General features: G+C 43.4%; 1 protein-coding gene across 1 annotated transcript; it reads right to left on the reverse strand.

Annotated features, from left to right (window-relative positions):
- Positions 1-622: 622 nt before the first annotated feature.
- On the reverse strand, positions 623-24,079 carry tesk1 (testis associated actin remodelling kinase 1). Its single transcript, XM_034205255.1, is given in 12 exon segments — positions 623-2,322; positions 2,324-2,565; positions 2,661-2,757; positions 5,505-5,591; positions 6,475-6,558; positions 7,181-7,271; positions 9,951-10,033; positions 10,857-11,003; positions 12,106-12,154; positions 12,267-12,388; positions 22,433-23,106; positions 23,810-24,079. Coding segments are annotated over 11 exon segments (2,046 nt in total). The 5' UTR covers positions 22,628-23,106; positions 23,810-24,079; the 3' UTR covers positions 623-1,473.
- Between the last annotated feature and the right edge of the window lie 1,343 nt (positions 24,080-25,422).

Below are 25,422 nucleotides of genomic sequence, written 5' to 3' on the forward strand. Positions count from 1 at the left end.
AATATCAACCTTGACCTAACAAACAAAACATGGAGTAATAAAACATGTATTGGATTAGTTTGTCATTTACACTACTAAAAGCTCAAAGTGGAGTTCTGTAGATTTTTCCCGCCAAAGGTAGTAAATGCTAACTGTATGATGCTAACAAGCTACATGCTAATTGTCAATATGTCCAAAGCTAGCTAAAAAGATGATTCTGAGCAGAAAAAGGTTTAGCAAGGACGCCATCTTCATCTAGTTAGTCGTCTGCTAGAGTTTCTTGTAGTACATGCTAACTAGCTAATGTAGGCGGCAACATGCTAACAAGTTAATGTTGCAGGTACCATTCACCATAATTTCTAGTAAGCTAATGTTTGAAAATTAAGCAGCAGGTACATCTGGGGCTGTATAGATGTAATTAACAAATCATTTGAAGTAAGACATTTAAATGTTGACATAGTTATGGCTCTAGATGGAAAATCAAGGTTATGATGAGGGGAACATTAATGTCTGAACAGATTTTGATCCATCCAGATCCATCTAGACATTTTACACAAAAAAAACACAAATTTGAACAGGATAGTTTGATATTTTAGCCTTGATCTAATATAGCTTTTAAAAAAAACAGACGTATCAGGAGAAATAACATTCTATCTTTTTATTCAATGCCATCTTTAAATAATAAGAATCTGTACATCTCATAAGCAGGTCTTCGACGATTCATTCCACAAAGTCGTAATAATAATATCAATAGTTTCCTTATTCACAACAGTAATACAGTTGAAGTGCTTAACCAGGCGACCAGCAGGGCCAACAGAGATCATACAGCAACAAAAAAGGTCAAAAGAACGGTGTACCACACACACACACACACACACACACACACACACACACACACACACACACACACACACACACACACACACACACACACACACACACACACACACACACACACACACACACACACACACACACACACACACACACACACACACACACACACACACACACACACACACACACACACACACACACACACAAGTGCACCCTCTTGGTAATTAAAGACATGAAAGCAAAAACTGCCTGTTCATTCAGCACCAATCAACAAAAGTAATTGCAGCCGTAATAATACAAAGCTTAACATTCCTCATTTCAGCATCATCATCATCAGTCATGAGTCTTTTTATCTCTGGATATACAGGATCCAAACAAACTGCTTACATGCTTAACAGTTCAGGACGCTGTGGATAATCAGTCAGATCGACATGTCGTCCTCAGCCCAGCAGAGGGCGACATGCAACAGCAGAGAGTCCCTCGTCCCACAGCTTCAGCCTGGAGTCTGTTCCTCTGAACCCATCCGCACCCAAAAGTGAGTCTAGAAAATAAGCAGGGTATTGCTGCGTTAAAATCTGTGCAAATTCTAAGAAAACCCGCTTAATTTCCAAGAGGGGAGCTTTTGGTGCAGAGTTTCCACACTCTTTGTTGAGAAGTTTAAGTCTGTGCCCCCGGCAAGGCGGTGGTGGTGGTGGGGGAGGGAGAGTCTTTTGGTCCTGGAGCGAGCAGCCCACGGGACGCTGCATGTTCCCCATTCAAGTTCTTGTAAGGGTTCATGCGCGGCGGAGCTCTGAGACACATGGAGGGGAAGCGGAGGCCGGCCAGGCAGCAGCCGGGACACGAGACCACCTCCTCCTGGTCCAGAGGACAGGAGACCCCCTCCTCCTGGTCCAGAGAGCGAACGCTGCCAGAGCCGTAGGGGGAGGAGCCTGCGGGGTCACTGGGAGGGGAGTGGTAGCCGTTGTTGTTGGTCAATTGTCGACTCACGACCACGTTGTTGTTGTCCAAGTGAGAGAGGGGAGGCAAGCAGGGCGGCCCGTTGGAGATGGCCGACCCCCAGCCGTTTGAGAAGGGAGGGGTGGAGGGTTGGATTGGAGTTGAGTAAGCAGGATGAGGGGAGATGTTCGAGTACGGAGATGAAGCGCTGTCCTGTGTGTCCGGGGAGCTGGAGCAGTCCATCGGCTCTCCGTCCTCATGGTCCATGGACAGGGGCTCAAGAGACAGACCGGGCAGACCTGAATCACTCCCACTCCCCTCCTTGATCTCCTTCTCTTCTGCCAACAGTCTCTCTTCTTCCAATAGTCTCTCTTTCTCCAACAGTGTCTCTTCTTCTTTTGTCTCACAGTTCACAGCATTCACTTCAGACAGGGACTCCTCCTCGGTCAGGACGGTGTTCGGTGCCGATGTGAGGTGAGGAGGGGGCGTACACGGCAGCGAGTGGCAGCGCCGGTGTCTCCTCAGGACAACGCCATCAGTGTGGGACACAGAGGGGTCCTCGCAGTCCGGAAGGGGGGGGCAGGGTGAAGGTGAGGGAGATGACCGACTTGCTGGGGGTATCGAACAGCTTGATCTTGCCCCCCTTGAGATCCTCCCTCTGAGAGAAGGGGTTGATCCGAGCAGGGATGGCGTTGATGACGGAGGGGGGCGTGTCCGGGGGGAGCAGCATGTCCGATTTGCTGCGGGAGAGGCGAGGGTCCGACGGGAGGCAGAGGGACCGCCTTCTGAGAGGGCCGATGGATGGAGAAACAGCTTGAGAGAAAAAGGGAGAATGGAGATTATTATTATTTGTTTTTTAAACTTTTGTGTTTTTTAAACTTTTGTGTGTTGACGGTTTGATGATTCACCTTTGACTGTTGGTTCATCTTTTTGCTTCCTCTCAGCCTGCTGCCGCTCCAGCTCCACCACGATTTCAGAGAAGGATGGACGGAGCTTTGAGTTCATCTGGCAGGAAGGAGAAACAAATTCAACAAATTGAACTCCGAGATAAAAACTGCAGTGCAAAAACTAAAACTGATTTAATCCGTCATCATTTTCCATTTTAATTAGCAAAAAATCTAAAGAAATGAAGGAGTTAGAAACCTGGCGTGGCTGTAACAAGGTAGATTACGCCCACACATTTCAAACATGCGATCCATCTTATAAAATGATGGCTTTCAGCGATTAAGGGCCTGTCCACACGGAGACGATATCAGTTGAATCCGCTAACGTTCTCTATCGCAGGGGTTCCCAAACGTTTCAGCCCACGACCCCCAAAATAACGGTGCCAGGGACTGGCGACCCCTGTCAACGGGGGGGGGTGTAGTGGATTGTCGATGGGGGGGGCCTCACTGTGGAGAAATTCTACAGATAGCCAGTCCACCCCGGCAAAATGTCTATGCACACGTTGTTATTATTGATAATAATAAAAAGAAATTGGATACAAAAAAATATTATTAATTTTTTTAATTATCAATTTTTAATTGAGAATCATCTCGCGACCCCAACTTTGGGAACCCCTGCTCTATCGTATAGACGGTTCGTCCACACGAGGCAGAAACGGAAATGCGGATTCGGAGCCCGAATCCGACACGCTTTGATAACGGCTCCCAAAGTGGGTAGGTCTGAGGACGAAACGCTTGCGGCCCTATACGATCATTTCCTGAAAACGATGACAGCCATAACCCCGGCTCACCCCACCTCTCCTTTTTCAAACTTTTATTTATCCAGAATTGTCCCTCGAGATCATAGATCTCTTTTTCAAGGGAGACCTGCAGCAATTAGGTTCCACATGAAACATAAAACAACATAAAACAATAGACATCATACAACATATTTACAAGCTACATTTACATACTTATCAACATTTGCAAATACCCATAGTTTCAAAGAGCATTTCACTTAGACTTGCTTTAAAAACATGCAGAGGAATGAGATTGCTCAGTTTCAATTATTGCTGAAGATTGTTCCAAGCAAGTGGAGCTGCGCACATAAAAGCTGTCTTACCTAAGACAGTCCTTGCTCTTGGCACATCTAACAATACTACATCATGCGATCTCAGACAATAGCTGCTTGCAACTCTCTGTGTTATCAGAGAGAAGATATAATACAGGAGTTTACCCAACAAAGCTTTATAAATAAACTTGTACCAATGACTGAGCCTCTTTACAGTAAGTGATGGCAGACCTGCCTTGGCATACAGGGTACAGTGATGAGTAAGTGCTTTACAATTTGTGACAAATCTCAGTGCGCTGTGATAGGCGGCATCTAACTTGTTCAGGCAATAGGCAGGTGCATTCATATACAACAAATCACCATAGTCCAGCACAGGTAAAAAGGTCACAGTGACTAGCCTTTTCCTGGCCTCAAAAGAGAAACAGGACTTGTTTCTGAAAAAGAAACCTAGCCCTCAGCCTTTTAAGCAGGTTATTGACATGAAGTTTAAAAGTGAGACAATCATCAAGCCAGATACCAAGGTATTTATAACAGGTAACCACTTCAAGTTGTATTCCTTGCGCAGTTACAATATCCAAAACAGGCTCTGGTGTCTTTTTAGCTTTTGAAAAGAGCATTACCTTGATTTTATCAACATTTAAAAGAAGCTTAAGCTCAGAGAGCTGAGTCTGAATAATGTTAAAAACAGCCTGTAATTTAACACCAGCCTCCTTAATGGAGGGACCTGCACAGTACATCACGGTATCATCCGCATACAAATGTAAAGTAGCTTCATCCACATTTTCACCTAAACTGTTGATATAGAGAATAAAAGTGGACCTAAAACAGAACCTTGAGGAACACCATTAGCAATGTTCAACCACTCAGAAGTGAGCCCATCAAAGTGAACACATTGGGACCTTTCAGAGAGGTAGTTCACAAACCACCCCACTGCATGGCTGGATATGCCTATACTGGCCAGCCTCTGCTTTAAGATGCGATGATTGACGGTGTCAAACGCTTTGGAAAGGTCAATTACTGCTCACCCCCCGCGTCATTGCTGATGCGTTTCGCCAACAACAACAATGGCGGATCACAGGGTTGCATTCGTGCTCCAGACGCTACTGACCATGATACCGATTTTAGTGCAAAATCTACAGCTCCTCTACCACAACCATCAGCAACAATAATATAATAATAATGATAATAATAATAATAGTCATCGGTCTTCTTCGCTGCTTTTGGTGTATTTTGTGGCGGAAGTACAGCGCCACTTATAGGCCCGGCATATTTACTACAGCGTCTCCAGCGTTTGAGCCGTTTCCGTATGGACGGAAGACTTTTTTGAAGACGACTAAGGTTCGTTTTTGTCTCGTCTCCGTGTGGCCTTAAACACAGGTTACAGATATGCTTTGTTTAAACATGACAGCCCCATTAAAGATAAACCGACAACGCTACGGGTACTTTAATCATCTGGTATAAAGAAGCAAGGCAAAAGCTTCTCCTCCCAAATAACGCTGTAGATACCTGGTACACTGAGGTACCTGCATGGTCATTTGAAGAGTATTTAGTGGTGCTATTAAATTGTATCGCACTGGCATTGCCGTAAAGCACCAACAATCAAACTGACAACTTCCTCAGTCTTCCCCACCATCATGAACAATATAATAAGCTAATAAAACAAAGCTAATAAAGTGACCCCATACAAAGAAAAGTCAAGGGATGTGTGTGTGTGCCTGTGTATGTGTATATGTGTGTGTGAGATGAGTATTCCTTACATTACAGCAGGAGATGGCCAGTTCCAGGAAGTCAGGAGGACAATCTTCCACCATCTGCTGAAAGGTCACCACATCCAGACCAAAGTCCTGTACAGAAACAGAGGAAATGACACATTAAAGAAAATGTATTATTTCATGAGCCCACAAAAAACATTACATGGCAAGAAAAAAGTCCCCTTATATGATTGCTCAACTGCTGCACTGTTAAAAAGCCACAAGGGGGAGAAATGCTGTCATGAGGAAAGGGCTTTTAACAAAGATTTAACAATGATGAGTACATTTACCCAACATGTATTTTGTACAGAGAATTAATTGTATCATTATGGGTGCATTTATTCAACAACTAAGAAATGCTGCAATATGTAAAATGGCAGATGTAAAATGTGGAGTGCTAATGCATAGATAAAAGCACATTTATTTTGTTTAATAAACATTTGTTTGGTTTCTTTCACTACCATCTTTAAACAGTTTTCAATGCTTTGCAGTTATTAGCAGCTCCCCTTTTTGTCTTTGTGCTGCATGGTGGTACATGTCAACAGCATTCAAATGAAAGCAGTTTTAACATGTTCTCTAAGTGCTCAGGACATGCTCACAGCTTGAACACTGTGATAAATAAACAGATCATAAGGCCCTCTAAATATTTTCTCAGTTCTTTTTGAGCATTCGGACACAGCTTCTCAAAGATAAGAAAGTCAGCTTCCTGTTTTTTCAAGATGACAATCGGCTGTAAGAGTCCAAAATAAGATATGTAACATTTTACATAATTCACATCTGGTGGTGAAACTGTTGCTTCATCTCAAGTCATTGTGAAATTGCAGCTTGCCCAACAGTCCTGTGATCTTGAAACACTGACAGATATCAGGCAATAAACTAATACAGTTAATGTTCGCCATGAGGGTATTCATGCAGTGCTGTATGACAGGAGACGTGCATGATGATGATGAGTGTGTGATGACAGCACGTCAGGTACCTCGGTACGGGGCAAGATGTCGGGGTCGGCCTGGATCCTCCCAATGACCTCACACAGGACGATCCCGTACGCAAACACATCCACCTGCAGAGAGACGAGTCATTTCAAGAGGATACACACATTGACATAAAAGACGAGACTATACAGTTTATTTTTTACTTGTGCAAACTTCTTACTTAAAAAACGTTCATAATGATCATGCATTTTTAAGTACGTGCACTGACAAACTTATATTCTAGGGAACAAATCAAAAATCTAAATGCATTTCGTCTGTAACAATTGCATGTGGTAGTAGTTCATGAAGTTTGTGCTTTTTATTGTAGGCTTAACGGTCTGAAAATCTAGATTATGTAGATTTATACTATTTTCTGCAGTAGTAACTGAAAACATGCTTCATTCTGCACGAGGTTTATGTTAATTTGTAGTTTCCTGTGAGCCCAGGCCGGCTGCATGACCCAGAAAATGTCATCATTCCTTAAACGCAACCCTAACCAGCTATCAGCAAGTCCACTTTACTGAATAGAGAAATAAAGGTCAAGAAGTGCACCTCTTACGTGACTAAATACCCGTTTGCTTTCAACATTCCTGATTTATCAAATATGTATTGCTTTACTCCACTTCCCGGGTTATTGGACTTTCTTTCATCACACCCACAGTGGACCTTGAACTCAACAATCTGCAGCTGAAAGCGGAGATCAGTCAGTACCTTCTCATTATACACCTCTCCTCTGAGCACCTCCGGGGCCATCCAGTAGGGGGAGCCCACCACGGCCAGCGGCTCCTGGTCCTCTTCATCGCTGCAGAGAGGAAGAGGAGGGAGTCTTCATGTTAAAACAGTGCGTGAGGCTCAAGCGAAACCTCTCAAATCCTTTTTAGTACACCAGAGTTTAAAATCATCTTATGATTCATTATGTTCTTTTTTAAATAGTCACAGCGAAGCGCAAGAATACAGTTTGTTTTAAGGGCTCTTTTAGTCGTAAGAATTAGGTCTTTAAAGTCTAAAGGGTTTGGTTTAAAACTGCCTAAAAAAACTATTAAAAAAGGCCTTGGGTCAACAACATCTGAAAGGCAGATTTGCATCCCAACAGTTAAGAATACACACTTATTAAAACATATATTTTCCATTCAGGAGATCTGTAGTAACAGACAATAAGCAAACATTGTGACAAAAACAGTTCAGCAAAACAGGCATCACATTCTTTTTTTATAAATGCAGAACTAAAACAAGTTAGAGGGAGAGAAGTGTGTTGTGTGACACACACACACACACACACACACACACACACACACACACACACACACACACACACACACACACACACACACACACACACACACACACACACACACACACACACACACACACACACACACACACCACACACACACACACACACACACACACACACACACACACACACACACACACACACACACACACACACACACACACACACACACACACACCTGGCAGATACTTCCTTCCTGTGCTATTTCCATCTGCTAATGTGGGCTATGATACTACAAAAAAATGGCAGTGATGGCAGAGGGAGAGATGAGGAGCTCCCAATGTAAACACCATTTGGAGAAGTGGACCGACAGAAGCACGAAACCAGAGAGGGAGATCAGAACCAAGTGAAAACAGAGACAGAAAAATCATCATAAAGAGAAATAGTTTAGGACACCAGAGGAATGATGGCATAATAAAGGACAGGAGTGGCATGCTGTATGGAGGGGCAGAGATCCAGTAAGAGCGAAAGCAGGAGGACTGGAATACTTTGACCTTATTTGGAGTGCTTTCCTAAACCCCTGTCATCTCCTCTCCTTCCCTCCATTCATCCTCCCCTCCTCCCTACTTTCCCTTATGCCAGTAGAGAACTCCAACGAAAACATTCGGGAAGGGTTGTCAACATCGCCCATTCTCTGTTAGCACAGCGCTACAGGATGTAACGGTGCTTGAGTAAAATACAAAGCAAACATGTCAATGAAAATGACGGAAACACAAATCAGCAGCTGCTATTGAAACAGAGGCTGGAGCAAACAAAGGCTTCATGTTTTATAGCTGGGAAAAAACCCAATGACACATTTTGTAGAAGCCATGCATGTGTAAAAATCGAAATGTGTTACGTTGTTTTAAGATGGATGGATATGCATTCTTCTTTAGTGAAAAACAAGCAAAGTTACAAGCTTTTCTTCGCTGACAGTGACACACACACACACACTTATGTAAACACAAAAGGTGAGCGGGCACAAACAGAACCAGCAGAAACACACACCACACACACAAAAAGGGCAGGCCGGGTTACAGTGGCAGCTGTCTGGCCTCAGCGAGAGTTGTGTGTTTACTAAGTGCAGAGGAGTGGAGGACGAGGAGCTAACGGGACTGTGTGTGTGTGTGTGTGTGTGTGTGTGTGTGTGTGTGTGTGTGTGTGTGTGTGTGTGTGTGTGTGTGTGTGTGTGTGTGTGTGTGTGTGTGACTTTTCCCTGCTTTATATTGTTATGAATTAACTGCCTGACTGTTGAACTGTTTATCGGCTAACTGTCTAATTTGAGTTGTGGTCTTAAACGGAAGTTAAGGAGAAGTGACGTCACATTATAGTTCAACTGGGGACAAGAGAAAGTACTTGAACTTAAGTGACATAGTGGAACTTAAATGGAATATTCATATATTTACACACTTAGAAATAGTAAGTTTAACATTTAGTGAAACACTTATTTTCTTTTGTGCCTAGAAATTGAAGACTAGACAGATACTAGACTAATTTCTGTACATTCAAGTGTTTAAAGCCAATATTTGAGGGCACATAAAGTTTTTCCAGATAGAGTTTTTAATACTAATAAGATTTTAGGAATTTAAAACAGTTGAAGAGTTTTTCCCTTGACATGTCTCGAGTCAAACCTAATTAATTCAGGATTTTTCCATTCTTCGCCTTTTAGTACCGTCCTTATTGTGGTATTCCTATTTTTACGGGAGATATGATGTCACTGGAAAAGCAGCTGGAGAAATTAAAACTAGATAGCTGTAACGTCGCTGGTCATTTACAGTCAGAACAAGCCAGCGGTTAATTGATGGCGTCGAATAAAAAATGCCACGGCATATTAAAAACACAGCTGCAATCCCAGAGGAGGAAACACAACGAGACGAAGGAAACAGAGGAGGGAGTCTGTGGAGTCATGGCCGCCTTTAAAATGACGCTTTATCATATTAATGAAAAGTTCCCTAAACAGTGAGCGATGGAGGGGGGGGGGGGGGGAGGACATCTGTGAACACAGGACATGCACACTTTGGAAAAACCTGTGAGTAATGCGTCCTTTACTGTGTGATTGTGTCTCATCTGAGAGAGAAGAGAAGCTGGGAGACGTTGTTCACACTTTGCTCAGACATATATGGCACGAGGGAAGAAGTGGAAGAATGTGATTTATTGAGCGTGACTTATCTAACACGCGTTGATAGGAGTTTTGATGAATTGACTGACCTGTAATCTGGGATTTTCTCCGCCAGGCCAAAGTCTCCCACCACGGAGGAGCACACACGGCCCTCCCAGCGCACCAGGCAGTTCTGCAGAGGGGTCAGAGGTCACACACACACACATCAGGATTACTGCTGTTAAGTGTGTGTCCAGCATTGCTTTCTAATATGGCTGCATGTGGCCCCTTTGTGTTTCAACAGATGTATTATGCGGAGCTTTTCATTTGCTGTAAAGGCTTTGTAGGACCACATTAAAAATGAACTGCTGATTCCACCCTTTAAAAAAATATCACTCAAAATGAGCGGAAATGGTTTCTGTCCCATTTCCCAAGTGATTTTCCAGCATGTCGTCATTTCTTTTGCAGACTCAACTTGAGATGTCAGAAACTCTTATCGATCCTCTTCGATCCATATAATACAGGATAAAGATAGCATCAGAACAATCTATCTCTTGCTTTGTTAATGTTTAATGGCTTTATATGTTGTGGTTTGCACACTTTATCCTTCATCACCAGTCTAGTTTATTTAGTTATTAAAAATGTTCTGTTGTAAAAAGTGCTGAATAAATGATGTTTGATTTGATTTCCCCTCATTTCTTTAAAGTACACATGTGAGGCAGGAGCTCAATGTTATTTTCCATTCATACTTTTACTGAATTGACTTAACATTTCCCACAGATCCTTTTTGTTGACGTAGTTGCCATTTTTGTGACGCACGCACAAAGCCTCTTAATCTGCACTAGAGCTTTTTACTGTTTCCGTAACAGGGGAATGTGTGTGTGTGTGTATGTATGTATGTATGTATGTATGTATGTATGTATGTGTGTGTGTGTGTGTGTGTGTGTGTGTGTGTGTGTGTGTGTGTGTGTGTCAGTGCTGTTTGAGGGCACTGAGGCGTGTGTGTTTGTCGTCACCTTGGAGGTGAGGTCCCGGTGGAAGATGCCCATGCTGTGTAGGTACTGCAGTCCCTGGGCGATGTCCAGCGCCAGGCTCATCCTCACGCTCCACGACAGGTACACGTCGCTGCCCAACAGCTGCTCCAGGTTACCGCCATTAATGAACTGGATCATCAGGAGAAACAGAGAGGTCATTATTAACACAGACACAGGAACACTTTCCACATTCAAACTGCTTGGATGTTGATATGAAAGCCGCTTACACATCTCAATTAATACATATTAAGTCATATTGTTGTATCTTCTATTGTCCTGTCTAATTGACCAGTTTATTTCACTGCTCCTTTTGAAGCTTACAATTAAAAAAGTTAATTGTTTGTCAAAAAAAAATCCTAAATATTTGTTTGTTAAAGCTTATAAATGTGACAATTGACAGCTTTTCTTAGTTTATAATCACTGTAAATGTAATATCCAAGAGTTTAAAGTGCTGTAAGACAAAACAATGGAGTTGTGGGAAATCGTGCAACCATAGCGTAGCTTTTTCAAAGTTTTAAGAATAGTACGAGCAATTTCTGGATAGTGAAAGTAGATCTAAAAACAGGACACACAGATGTGACACAAGTCAATCCCAGCCCCATAATGGAGATGTCACTGTCCATCAGATAAACCTCTTAACAGGCAGCAGATATTTTTAATCCCTATTATGTCTGAAACCTGCTGACCTACAGCATCGAGCTCCGATGACAGGTCACACAAACACCACCTCGACAGACAGCAGACACCAATCCCCCCTCATCCACCTTTCAATGTTGAGCAGCTCAGTTACCACGGCAACGCCAGGTAAACCCATCATAAGCAAGAAACAGGGGAAAAGTCATGAACTGCCCAAACCTCAGTTTGTGTAACACAGTGGTTTGATTCCACAGGCCATAAGACTGTTAAACACCTGAACTAGAACATCCATAACACAAATGATGTATCACTTGTATATAACTCTTAAGGCACTACTTCTATTCTATTTTATTGTATTACTTGCACTATTTTATCTGTTTTATTGTATTGCACTGTTGGAAGAGCCTTTGACCTAAGATTTTCATTGACATAACTACACTGGAGCTATGTACGAATGACAATAAAAGCCTTGAATCTTGAAACTGGGCCAGAGTTCATGGAGAGAGAGATGACCGACAGATCTGCTTACTGAACTACTATCTTGAATTATCATGAATCAATCAAAACACCCCAACTTGGTGTTTTAGCGTCTTACCTCTGTGAGGGCGTGGAGCTGCCCCTCATGAACACAAACTCCGATAAACCTAAAGGAAGAGAAGAGAAACTGTTTTTTTTCACAAATATAATTCATGACCAGCATTAATAGAATCTAAACCAGAAAGTAGAAAATAAAAAAGACAGCAATGTTTGAGTTACCTGAGTATGTTGGGGTGCGACAGTCTGTTCATGAGCTGGACCTCCCTGAGCATGTTGGCTCTGTTGCTGGCCAGGATGTTCATCTTCAGAGCCATGACCTGACCGGACACACGGTGCTGCACCTGGATCAAACAAAGATTCCCCCAAATGATTGTATTTTGATCTATAAGTGACAACACATTTGTTCCAAAACTGTAGATTCAACATTGTCTGTGTGGAAACTGGAAAGCCAAAGAAATTATGCAATGCACGCAGTACCAAATGTAAAAACCCTCCTCAGTTATCAAAGAAACGCGACAGTTGACATTACATATTAAAAAGAGGCCTAATTGTGCTTTTTTTTTTGTCCCCCCCCCTGCCTGAAACGCCTCCATTGGACTCCTTTGTTTACATCCCGAACAGTGAGCAACGTTGCGCTTCTATTGGCTAGCGCTCCAACACATTGTACGTGTTAGGCTACGGGGCGGGACATCTCTAAGCGGTTGGCAACAGAGCCGTCCAGCTAACCAATCAGAGCAGAGGGGGGAAAAGAGTTAGTATAAGAAAAATAAAGAGCTTTTCGCAGAGACACAAAACACAAATATGAAACCTGAACATTACCATAAGAGGGCCCCTTTGATTTAAACATACATCTCATTGTACACGTGAGCACATATAAAAGATGTATAGAAAAACAAAAAGGTCCTCCAGCAGTATTTATGATTACGTTTCATTAAAGATACATAAATCACATCCGTGAAAACCATCTGAAGTCATCAAAGGAATCTTCGACAAAGATTACACCTTTTTTGGAAACTGGCCATGAAACATTGTCTTCATTTGTTTTGGCTGCTACTGCTATGGTAATGGCTCCGTCTGGTATGGTAACCATGGTGACGCAACATGTTACACCCCCCCTCAGGCTACATGTTAGTGCATATTTTCTTGGGCAAGTAGGTTGAACTGCAAAGAAATGCACCGAGCAGCAGACGAGCACTTACAACTCTGTCAGAGAGAAGAGGTTTTCGAGTGTGTGTGTGTGTGTATGTGTATGTGTGTGTGTGTGTGTGTGTGTGTGGTGTGTGTGTGTGTGTGTGTGTGTGTGTGTGTGTGTGTGTGTGTGTGTGTGTGTGTGTGTGTGTGTGTGTGTGTGTGTGTGTGTGTGTGTGTGTGTGTGTGTGTGAGAAAGCCACGGTCTGTATGTGTGTCCAGTGTCGGAAACTGTTAAAGTGATTGAAGGCGTGAATGAATGTTGGCATTATGCAACCACGAATAAGGACTTCCACTTTATATTTTTCCATATTTATTGCTTAACTGTGATGTGAGCATGCTATCATTTGCTTATAAGCACTAAAAACAGAACAGCTGAGGCTGATGGAAATTCCGTTAGTTATGCGGTGATTTGGGTTCAAACTTGTCTGTCTTGTCTCCAACCATTTTGAATCCATCAAATATTTGTTGCTACATTTCCCTCACTTCGATAAACAGAAAGTATTTTGTAGAAAACACGTGGACATCTCCAAATCAAGGTGTCAATAAAGGAACATATTGGTATCGCTAACAAAGCGTGTAGCTAACCCTACTTAAGAGACAGTCAATAGTGTTTTGCAAATAACAGCAGGTTGTAATCTTGTGTTTTGAGTGACTTGTGTTTGTTTTAGGATGTGAAATCAAGCTTTTAAAGCTCACCACATTTCCTTGGAGCTAATAATAAAGTTGAACCGACATGGGAGGGTTTCAGGTTGTGACTGCATGAGTGTGTAATGAAAGAATAAGAGAGTGAGGGAGGAGGGAGAGTGTGTGAAGGGTCAAAGGCTGGAGTCAGAAGTGCTGATCTGAAGCCAGTGTTACACCGGCCTGGATCTGGATCAGAGCGGTGATGGAAAACAACCACAAAGCCTATTAGAGACCAGACAGAGTGCAGCAAGTAATGCTATTAGCACCACACTCATACCTCATCTTAACGGCCAGTCAATAAGAGTCATTCTTTGCATCCGTTTGAAATCCTTTCTCCACAGAGCTACTTGAGCCTGGGGCAAAGTGCTGGGCAAATCACATGTCATTGTGTGAACAGTAGTTGCTTCCTCCTGGAAAGAGGATGTTGGAGCAGAAATGGAAAAGATGCTGCAGGAGTGTGGAGGGGCTGCCGGACTAATCTTTATGTAATTACAGCTCTAGAGGATGAGCAGGCTCCTGGAGGCTGGGAGACAGAGCTGCAGTCGATTAGGAGGTTTCTTTTTACACACAGCCTCCTCCTGCTGCCATTAGCACAGAGTTCTTTGGCCGGATGGCGCTGCATGGCTGGGGATTTCTGCCTTCACAATTAGGTGAAGAAACTCTATGCTCGTCTGGCATCCTGGGACTTTAAAAGCTGCCAACATACACACACACGTCACATACACACACACTATGATTCACTTAGGCAGGTTACAGTGCAGACGTCAGCCAAATGCTGATGCAGCAGAAGTTAGAAATGCAACTCTGCCTCATTTGACTGTTTTGTCCCGACAGTTTTTAGCCTCATCATTAAGGGCAATATTTTCTCGTGTGTATGTGTGTGTGTGTGTGTGTGTGTGTGTGTGTGTGTGTGTGTGTGTGTGTGTGTGTGTGTGTGTGTGTCGCCTAGCATTACTATACTTGTGGGGACCTACATCTGTTTACACAGTCACGTGTGGGGACTCGCCTCCCTTATGGGGACAAAATGGAGGTCCCCATGAGGGGAATCATTAATTTTAGGGTGAAGACTTGGTTAGGGTAAGGTTAAGGGTTAGGCATGTGTTGGTTATGGTTAAGGTTAGGATAAGTCTCCAAGAAATGCATGTAAGTCAATGTAATGTCCCCTGAAGTGATGTATACATGGTGTGTGTGTGGTTTTGCCCTCTGAAAGAGTCTTAACCCGGCAAAGCCACCACGAGGTCTGTATAGTGTTTTTCTTTCTCCCAAACTCTTTATGCCAACCACTTTTTACTGGTCATCTCCATGGACTCGCCACTGGAATGCCAATGTCCACGCCTACATCAAGATTACACCATGGTATGTAGCAAACACACACACACACACACAGACTCAGAGCAAACACACACAACAGACTCATGCATGCTGCTAAAACACACCCTAAAGCTCTCCTTCAAAACACACTCGGCCTTGTAAAGTGCTGCAGTCAGCAGAGGAAAGGTCGCAGGCATCTCTCTCCTCGCTCGGTGAAGCCAACATGTGCAGTGATGTCTGTCATTAGCCGGAGGAGGAGGAGGAGGAGGAGGAGGAGGAGGAGGAGGAGGAGGAGGAGGAGGAGTGCAGATGGAGGATTAAACCAAAAGGCAAGAGAAATGAGTTGGACCTTTGTAAAAGAGTTGTCCAGAAATTGCAAGAAAATGCGACTCTTCTCAGAATCCAGACCAATAAAGATGAAGGATGTTTGTTTAAAGGGTGAAAGTAACCGATGGTCATTTCTGTAACACTTGCCATAACTACATCTGTTAGTTTTATTGTACAGGGCCAGTATATTGGAAATATGAGACTCCAGGATACTAGCCACCAAAAACACAACATTTCCTATTTCCAAATGTTCAGCTACAATATATATTTTTGTCCAATTTATTCTCCATTCACAATTTCCTAAACTCTGTGGTTGCATTTCCTTCTTTGCAAAAAATACAATTATTTGAGAAATACCAAATCCTGCCATTTCTACGCCTCCAAATCATCAAATTTAAAGATCTAACCAAACATTTCAAAAACACTCACCATGTTCAATTGTAGAATATAAAATCCTCATGATTTTAAAATAGACACGTTCCCTGAAACATTATCAAGTGCCAACTTCCCTGTCCTCAGTGGTAGATACAGTCCTGTGTTTATTCATTGCTTTTGATGATCTTTTCCCCTTAATGACACTTTTTGGGCTTCCAACATTTAGTGGAAGTGCTTTTGAAGAGGAGAAAACTCAGTGTGCAGAACAAATCACATGTTACTGCAGTTTGCAGAGGTGGAGTGTGACCAAACTACTTACCTACATACACACACGCACACACGCGCTGGCACACACACAGCTGAATGACTTTGCCTCTGGCGACTGGGACAACTGTAAGGCGTCTTTTGCCTTGTGGATTTCAACTTCCAAACCTCCCAATGCTCCAATACCCAAACACCTTTAAGTAAATGATGGGTATTTTTGATGGAAATACCCAAAGACTACCTTAGAATCAGTTGTTTATCCCCATAAGACTGTCATGTTATTGTGGTATGGTACTTTACAGTGTCACTGCTCAGTACACACCCTTGAAAAACAGAAATATCATCATTATTAAATGTGCAGCGTTGTTCTCCAGACCAAAGCAACATTTGCCTTAGAATCAGCTTTTCAGGCCATCACTACAAGACAAAAAAGGAACCCTTCGCACAATTTGACAGGCGAGCTTTGAGCTAAAGTGTGAAGGGAATGCAAGTGAAAAATCCCCTGAGGGGGGGTGAAGTCCACTCACTCTGTATGTGCGAATTTGAGAAAATGAGCTTCTTGTTCAAACCAACTTAAGGCCTAAGCCGCCGCCTGAGGCTCTGCTCTCAGTTATAGCGTGAAGAAGCAAAAAAGTGTATGAATGCATGTGTGGGGGGACTGAAATGAGGCACTGAGCCGTCAGCGAGCGAGCAGGGGAGGTCCCCCCCCCCCCCCCCTGTGTGCGGACGAGTCGGGCTCAGAAACACAACCTGGTCCAGGAGGCAAACAGTATAGGTAGCAGACAAGCTGACACACAACAGCTCACCCACTCCGTTGCACAACAACAACACTGGACTGACCCCCCCCCCACACACTATCCTAAACAAGAGTAAGTGGAGGTTTAGCAGAAGCAGGTTAAAGAGACAGACAGAAAGACTGCACTGCTGTCTGATAGTATGCATTTACCAGGCAGAGGGTATAATGAGAGACTATATAGCGTGGCATGTTGGGAAATGTAGGATTGAGTTTTATTGGAGTCATACCTGGAAGTCAGGATATCTAGGCTTCTGCAGAGTGAATTGTAACCATCCTTTTTATATCTGTGTCTTGTTTAATACTAAAATCCTTTGAGTGCACCTTGAATTTCTCAGAGAGTCTATGAACATTTCTCAGAATCCTAATGACTTGTTAGTCCTTCTGGGGACAGATGGGCTTGTTCAAAAGCAAATGTAAACACATTTGCTTTTGATTGAAGTGGCAGACAAGTGGCTTGACACATTTTTTAGATAACGTTTTTTTCCCAATTTAGGTGAACCGACTCTTGATAAAAACCACTGAGCTCTGCTGCACTACTACCACATTTCACAACTTCTGATTTGGTCACACGCAAACCCGGAGCCATTTGTTTACTTTTGAAAATGGGAGCGGCCTTCCTCGAGGTTTAGCTACCACACTGCCAACATGTGGAGCGGAGGAAACGCTCATTGTGTGTTGATGTAAACACAACACTGCGTCTCTTTCATTAATTAATTAATAAATACACTGGTATAACCATAATGGAAAGGAGGAGGGATCTGAAACCAGATCATTGTGCAACTCTTACCCAACATTTCTCTATTTTAATCCTTAGTTCATCTTAAATATTTTAAGCAACAAACAGCTCAGCGCTTCGTGTGTGTGCGGCTGTGCATAACATAAACAAAGCTGAATACTTGTGCGGCAAGCGGCAGCAGAGCAGGACCCGACTGGAGAGAGGGAGGAGAGGGACGATGAGAGAAAAGTGTTACACGAAGCCGCTAATGTTCAAGTCTGGACTGGCTCTGCCAAACCAACACCATCCTCCAATGGCAACACTAAATCCCCAACACTGAAATTGATAACAAAACACACAGGCGACAGGTGATGATGGATCGAGGGGAGTGTTTGCACAAACTCCTTGGTTGTCGTTTTGCTTTCTTCAGAACGGATATTGTTACCGGGAATCACTAAATACTGGTCGCATCCCAACATGTTCTGAGGGGAGAGTCCCACCATCAGTATCCATTTCTATCAGCACGTGTTCTTGCACGAGGAGTCTTGGCAGAAATTCTACCGAAGCTGACAGGATGTGACAAATGATTTTGATTAAATGGCTGGAATCCACGTGTTGATATACACACACACACACACACACACACACACACACACACACACACACACACACACACACACACACACACACACACACACACATCACACACACACACACACACACACACACACACACACACACACACACACACACACACACACACACACACACACACACCACACATCACACACACACAACACCACACACACACACACACACACCACACACACACACACACACACACAACACACACACACACACACACACACACACACACACACACACACACACACACACACACACACACACACACACACACACACACACACACACACACACACACACACACACACACACACACAAGTTGACAGTATTTGTACTTTGGAGACGCCAGTCTGTTTCAAATCCTCTCTTTATCTAATTACTCTCCTTCAGCTTATTATCAGCATATCTCATGTGTGAGCATAAAACCACACACACACACACACACACACTTCCATCGCTAAACTCTAATCGGGCTCTAAATCACAGCCTGTATGATAATTACCATGATGACTACTTTCTTCATGGAGAAACGTTCACTGTGTGATTAATCAACTGAATTTCAGTTTTACCTCCCACTTTTCCCAACAATTAAAAGACAAACATTTCTCATCAACTCTGACATTCTCTAGGAACTGTAGCTACCAGAAAATCAGACCTTCCCAACCTGGGCTGTTTGCACACGAACCAGGGTGTGACCACGCTAACACCAGACACTTTAAGATTAACACATTGCTTTCAAAAGAATATTAAAAGCTTAAGTGGTGCTGAGGGGGCTGCAGCACCCCCATCTGCGAGGTTCCACTAGCACCCGCACCCCAAACGCGGCGCACCTACAGTGTAAGCGCGTCACAGTTTCGCCGCAGAGAGAGAGTGTGTGTGTGTGTGTGTGGAGCTCCACAGATTGGTCCATTTGGACCAAGGGGTCCATTTGGGTATGGTCACGTCACTGTACCCAGGAACAAAAAGAGAAATCTCCAACGAGGCGTTCTGGGGCAGCATGGACTGGTATTTTCTGTGTTAGAGTTTTACTCGCTAAAGGGTGTACTTTGAGGGTTTGTGACTGCAGACCGTTTACATGCAGAAAAACCTTCATAACACACAAGGGGACGGGTAATAACCGGAAAAGCATGACATGGGACCTTTAAGTATTTCACAAAAATAAATAATTTTTTATAATTGTACCACACTTATCTTAAAGCTAATTTTAACCATCAATATTTTTGGAAGATCATAGTAAACATATGCCTACAGCCAGCAATTAGCCATTACCTTAATAGGCTATAGGCACAAAGACTATGGGGGCTTAATATGAATGTATAAAGCTTTTTAGTTGTGTAATTCAACATTTTACAGTTTATTTGTTGTTGTAATATATTTGAATGGCTTCCACTGAAAGGAAGTAGTCATGTACCCAATGTACTGTTAGCATTTGTGAGCTTAAGCAGTGCTAGCAGGTGGAATTTGCTACTTTTGGCTAAGCAAACTAGCTTATCTGCTGTAGCTTCAGATTTATGATACAGAAGTGGCATAAATATTTTCATCCAACTCTTGGCAAGAAAGTAAACTTGGTTTTCCCCCAAAACTATTACTTTTAAAACTCTAAAACATAAAACATGTTGGTGTGGTAAGACATTAGCAACTAGCCACACTGCTACAAGCTTGCCTATGAAAGGCCTTTACAGATCCAAACATTTCCACTTTTAACCAAACGGTAAAAGCTTTTGAAAACAACATGGACATATGTCCATGTCTCATGTAAATGATGGAGGAGGGCCAAATGAGAACCAAATCCAAAAGAAGCCTGATCTTGTGGTTCCTTGTTCTTAGACAGCAGGTGTTATCTGTATTAGCAAATATACACACGCATCATCAGAACGGATACAGGTGGGACATGACGCAGTAATCCAATTAAAAATCAATCCAACTTGTTTGTTAAGGAAGCTGCAGCCCTGAGTAAAAAACAGCACAAATAAATACTCCCTGTAAATAAATTAATCGAGCAATGGTGCGATGTCTTTGAGATCGAGGGGTTTTATTGCTTTGTAGCCTTCAGGTTGAGTGAAAGGCTTATTGGAAAAGAAACTAAACAAAAGGAGTCTTACACAAGGCAAACACTCAAGGAACTTTCCTTTGAAGAATATTAAAAGGAAGATAAAAAAAGAGCACCTGAAGGATTTCTCTTGACACATGTGCTCCCCTCCTTTCTCCCTCTTTTTGTCTTCCCCAGGTTTTGCACAATTGCACATGGGAGGTGAATGGCTGCTGCGAGCCTCCATTGATCTGCCCGGAGGACACACACACACACACACACACACACACACACACACACACACACACACACACACACACACACACACACACACACACACACACACACACACACACACACACACACACACACACACACACACACACACACACACACACACCACACACACACACCACACACACACCACACACACACACACACACACACACACACACACACACACACACACACACACACACACCACACACACACACACACACACACACACACACACACACACACACACACACACACACACACACACACACACACACACACACACACACACACACACACAGCTGGATGCCAGGAGCCTTTGTAGCCAAGACGTCCAATTCAAAGCCTGAATGTAAGGAAATGCACTATATACACGCAAGTGACTGCTTAATGAAACAAACGAACCATCAGATGGATGTTTGTTCTGCAGAACAGTCGGCCCTTTTTACTCTGAGCTGAACCAGGAACAATCGCTCAGCCATGTAAGCAAAGTTTATAAAAGTGACTGATAGCCACGGTAACACTTTTGCATTTATATGGCGCTATCAAAAGGGCAGCCGATCCAAACCTAAGTGCTAACTTAAAAAGCCAGCCATAAACCAGTGACATTTGCATGCTCATTGGCCATTCAAAGGGCAAAGCTGAAGGAGTGGCTTCACAACATCGAGTCTGAGTCACATCACAAAAAGTCTTAAGTTAATGAGGTGAGGCTTAAGTTGGCCTTACATTTCCAAGGCTTGAGTGTTCAGAGAGCTTACTTAATTCAGAGTTTTTACTTTGCTTGATGAAATGTCAATGTCTCAGTAATACGAGGCTTACATGTGATACAGTCGTATGAATCAACTTTGGTAATCGTAAATGTTTGTTTACATTTGGCTGATCACATGGGATTACAAGACACTGCTTTATGCAACATCTTTTCGCACATAAAGTAGGGCTGAAACAATTAATCCATAAATCTATAAAAAGAAATGAACCTGCATCCATTTTAAAGGACTATGTGAATTTACTGGTTGGACTCCTAACTGTTTCTTCCTTATTCGTGGATTAAATGAATATCCACAACTTTCTCTGCTTTTAAACAAACATTATATAAAATAAACCAAGTTCACTTCCCAACATGAAGCCGTTTGCTCCCTGACCAGCCTCCCTTTGTGTTGTGTTATCTCTCAGACCATCACACTGTTGTTCTGTATGTGGCGACTCTTAATGAGGCGAATCAGGCGACTCTCAGAGTTAGCCTCTATGCAAGTGAACGGCAGCGTGACAGGAAGGGGGGTGAGGTTGCTGTCCTGAACCCGGGATAGTGTTACCTCCACGTGTGTCAGATCTACCTGTCCTGACCGGATCCAGTTACACACCAAAACACACACCGAGTCCACCTTACACAACATGTGGGTCAGTGCAGAGCAAACACGTGTGGAGAGCGGAGCACCTTAAGGAAGGACACTGAGGTGTACATTTCCATCATGACGCCATCCTTTAAAAAGAAAAACTCCCATCACCAACTTTCTCCTGCAATTACTCAGCAGCATCATGCTTATTAGGATGCACTGGTTGCCATGGATACAGCTTCTGTTATAGAGGGTGAGGGATGAAGTGAGGAAGTGCCTCAGATCTGTCAAAAAAAAGTGTAGTTCTGCACACACTCTTGCCTAACCATCTTGCATAATCAAATGCATAAAACATATATTTGATTTTGGAGACCTGGAGGAGTTGAAAATGCAAACTTTGAACCTGCAAGAAAAAAAAGCAATGGCACTTTCTCTCACCTTGAACACCTCTGAGAAGAAGCCAGCGCCGATCTTCTCGCAGGTGAAGTCATCCAAGCGGGCCAGGCTGGACACTGCGCTGCGCAGGGCCCGGTACGAGGACGGCCGGATCCGGTTGGTCCCGTGGACGCTGTGCATGGGCGGCTCTGCCTCCCTCTCCTGCTCCGGCTCGACCCTCTCCGTCTCCAACTCCATCCCGGTAGGAGGTGGGAGGAGGACGTGGGAAGTGTGCGTAGTTACAATCCAGCCCGACTACTGTTTACATTTCCCATGTCCACCACAAGGCCACAGCGCAGGGGGTGAGAAACTCTCAGTTTAGGGAGGGGGGGGGTGGATGTCGCAGCTGTGGTCAGGCTGTGTCACAAATTCCTGAACAGCCTGTCTAACAAAGTAAGCACGCGCCTAGGTGCATCCTGCAGAGTCAATGCGCAGTTTGGGTGAAGTCCCTCATGCCGTGCAGCAGAGGAGGCTGTGCCGATTTGGAAACTGCGCACACTGCTGCTGCTGTCTTGGCAGTGAAGTCTTTCCCTCTATTTTCCTCCTCTCTCTCGGTTCCCTTAAGTCTGCTCCTCCTGCAGTGAAAAAGGCCGGGGCTCCCCTCGTGGTTCCACCAATTGAATCCCGGGTTTCCAGTGCGCACAGCGCTGCCTCCGTGACGCTGCAGCCTATTAAAGCTAAAGAGGGGGCAGAAAGAGGGGCGTTAATACACTAAATCATAAAGTGTGTGCATATGATAATCCGACACTACAAACTCACACTGGCTGAATCTATACAACTTTTCAAATGTATGCAACATCTACTGCTCCTTTTTTAGACGTCACAAGATCTGACGCACGTTGCACCGAGGCATGATGAAGCTGTTTTAACGCCACTCAAACATTGGGCTTTATTACCATGAAGGCAAGCAGGATCAGAATTCAATGAGGACATGGTGAAAACAATAATGTCATTACAAATAAATCAATTGAGAGTGGCCTAAATGAGAGTGTGCTATCTGCTCTCCAGTGATAACAGCCCTGAATGCAGCATGATATCGCCTCTTATTGTTATTACTGCACTTTGCACACACAGGGAAGCCTTAAAGCTGATCCAATCACCCGGCTGTATTCATGGCTGCTGCACTAATGCTCGCTCAGTCACAGTATTATTATTGGGGGTCTCTAAAGAGCGCCTCCTGGAGATGCTCTGCAGGAACCTGCGTGTCCAACCTGCCTGACTGCGGCTTGTGAATTATGGATGCCGAGATGAGAGGAGTTTGTGGGCTCATCTGTCACGAACTCCAGTCCCCCTACGGATACTCATAATTCACAGTCAAACCGAAAAAACGCTGACGCACACCATGCACCGACGCGTGTTCGCCCGCAGAGGAGGACTCACCTGGCCTTCTTCTAGGGACATAACCTCCACATGTGTCCTCTGATGAGACCCAGAGTCCGGATCGTCCTGTTACCGGAGATCTTGTTTTACTAATTCATCATCTTTGTGCGCAGGCTTCACGCACGCGGGCTCCGGTGGTTTCGTTTTACGTGCCCGCGCTGCCTGCCTCGCTGTGGGCTCGGTTGCATGAAGGAAGAAGGGGAGCGGTGACTTTTGCTGTGCTTTATTGGAGGCGGCAAGAAGGGGGCGGGACCAACACGTGATCACAGCAAAAAATGCACCTGGGGGGCGTTGGAACCGGCCCCCCTTTTTACTTGATTATCATGGTTGTGCATCATAGCTGTCAACATTCTATTTAACTAGAAAAGATTCAATAATAATAAAAATAATAATACTTAGAATTGTAGTAATAATAATAACAACTATCTGGATTCATTATGCTGAAGTTATATATTTGTTTGTTAAAATATGTATTTGTGTCTAGCTTCTTTAGCGGTCTAGGGGCCCTGATGCAACAATTAGCAGTTGGACCCCTTTGTATAGACCACCATCTTAATACTGTGTAACGTGTTTCCTCCAAGCTCCAATTAAAAAGTGCAGGCAGAGGACACAATATAAAACACAACTTCATTTATTTGGGAATATTTAGCAAGTAGGCTAAGCACAATAAGTACATTATTAATTATTTCAACTGATGTGACAGAGGCCAGGGCCTGCTTCAATTAATACTGTGCTTAATTAGAGCAAATTAAGAAATTATTATTCAAGCAAAACTCTATAACATGACTGCCCACCAAGGGGTGAGGTGCTCATCACTGGAAGTATACTTAAAAGAAGGAAGAATTTGCACGATACATTTCTGATTTGAAGAGAAATGCAGTAAGAGCCAGTAAGAGAGCAGGACAACACTTTATTTCTGCTATAAAGTAACATGCGGTGAATCTTGTGATACCCAGTGGAACACTTCGACCAAAAACAGTTTTTCAGATTGTTTTCAAATGCTAAATATTAGATTTATTTGAGAAATATTCAAACTTAATGAGCATAGAGAATTATGCAACCTGTGAAGGGGGTCCAAAGAAGCATGGCAGCGCTGTTAAGGGTTGGAAACTAAAACAGTTTGAAACCAGATGTCTACCTGTCTTGCAAATACACCTTAGACTTTAAACTATTTATTAAACTCATTTGAAGACTGAGACTAAAAAGGCAATAAAAGGCTCCTAGCTGAGTAGAAACGTTGCAGTTCAAATACTGTCTGCCCTATGTGAGACATCTAAGACGTTATTAAATAAGGGCATAACAAAGAATTGGCAAGTACAGTTGGGATGTGTCGCAATTATTCCTAACTGGCCTGAATGATAACAAATCTACTACACATTTTATATATCGGTTCAAATGAGGCTTCTTTAAGGGCTTTTATTTTATGTTTTGTAGCTGCTGCATAAAGCCCTTTTCAAAACCGAGGCTGCAACGTGCTTCACACAAAGATGGAACATTCGTCAAATGGAGAACATTATGTAACGAGAGACAAAAACAGGCCCAGAATAAAATAGGTACAACCTAATTCTAGTGATACAGAGATGTTTGTGTAAGGAGAGATTTAAAAGAGGACT

The sequence above is a fragment of the Gymnodraco acuticeps genome, unplaced genomic scaffold (assembly GCF_902827175.1).
Source record: "Gymnodraco acuticeps unplaced genomic scaffold, fGymAcu1.1, whole genome shotgun sequence".
NCBI lineage: Eukaryota > Metazoa > Chordata > Actinopteri > Perciformes > Bathydraconidae > Gymnodraco > Gymnodraco acuticeps.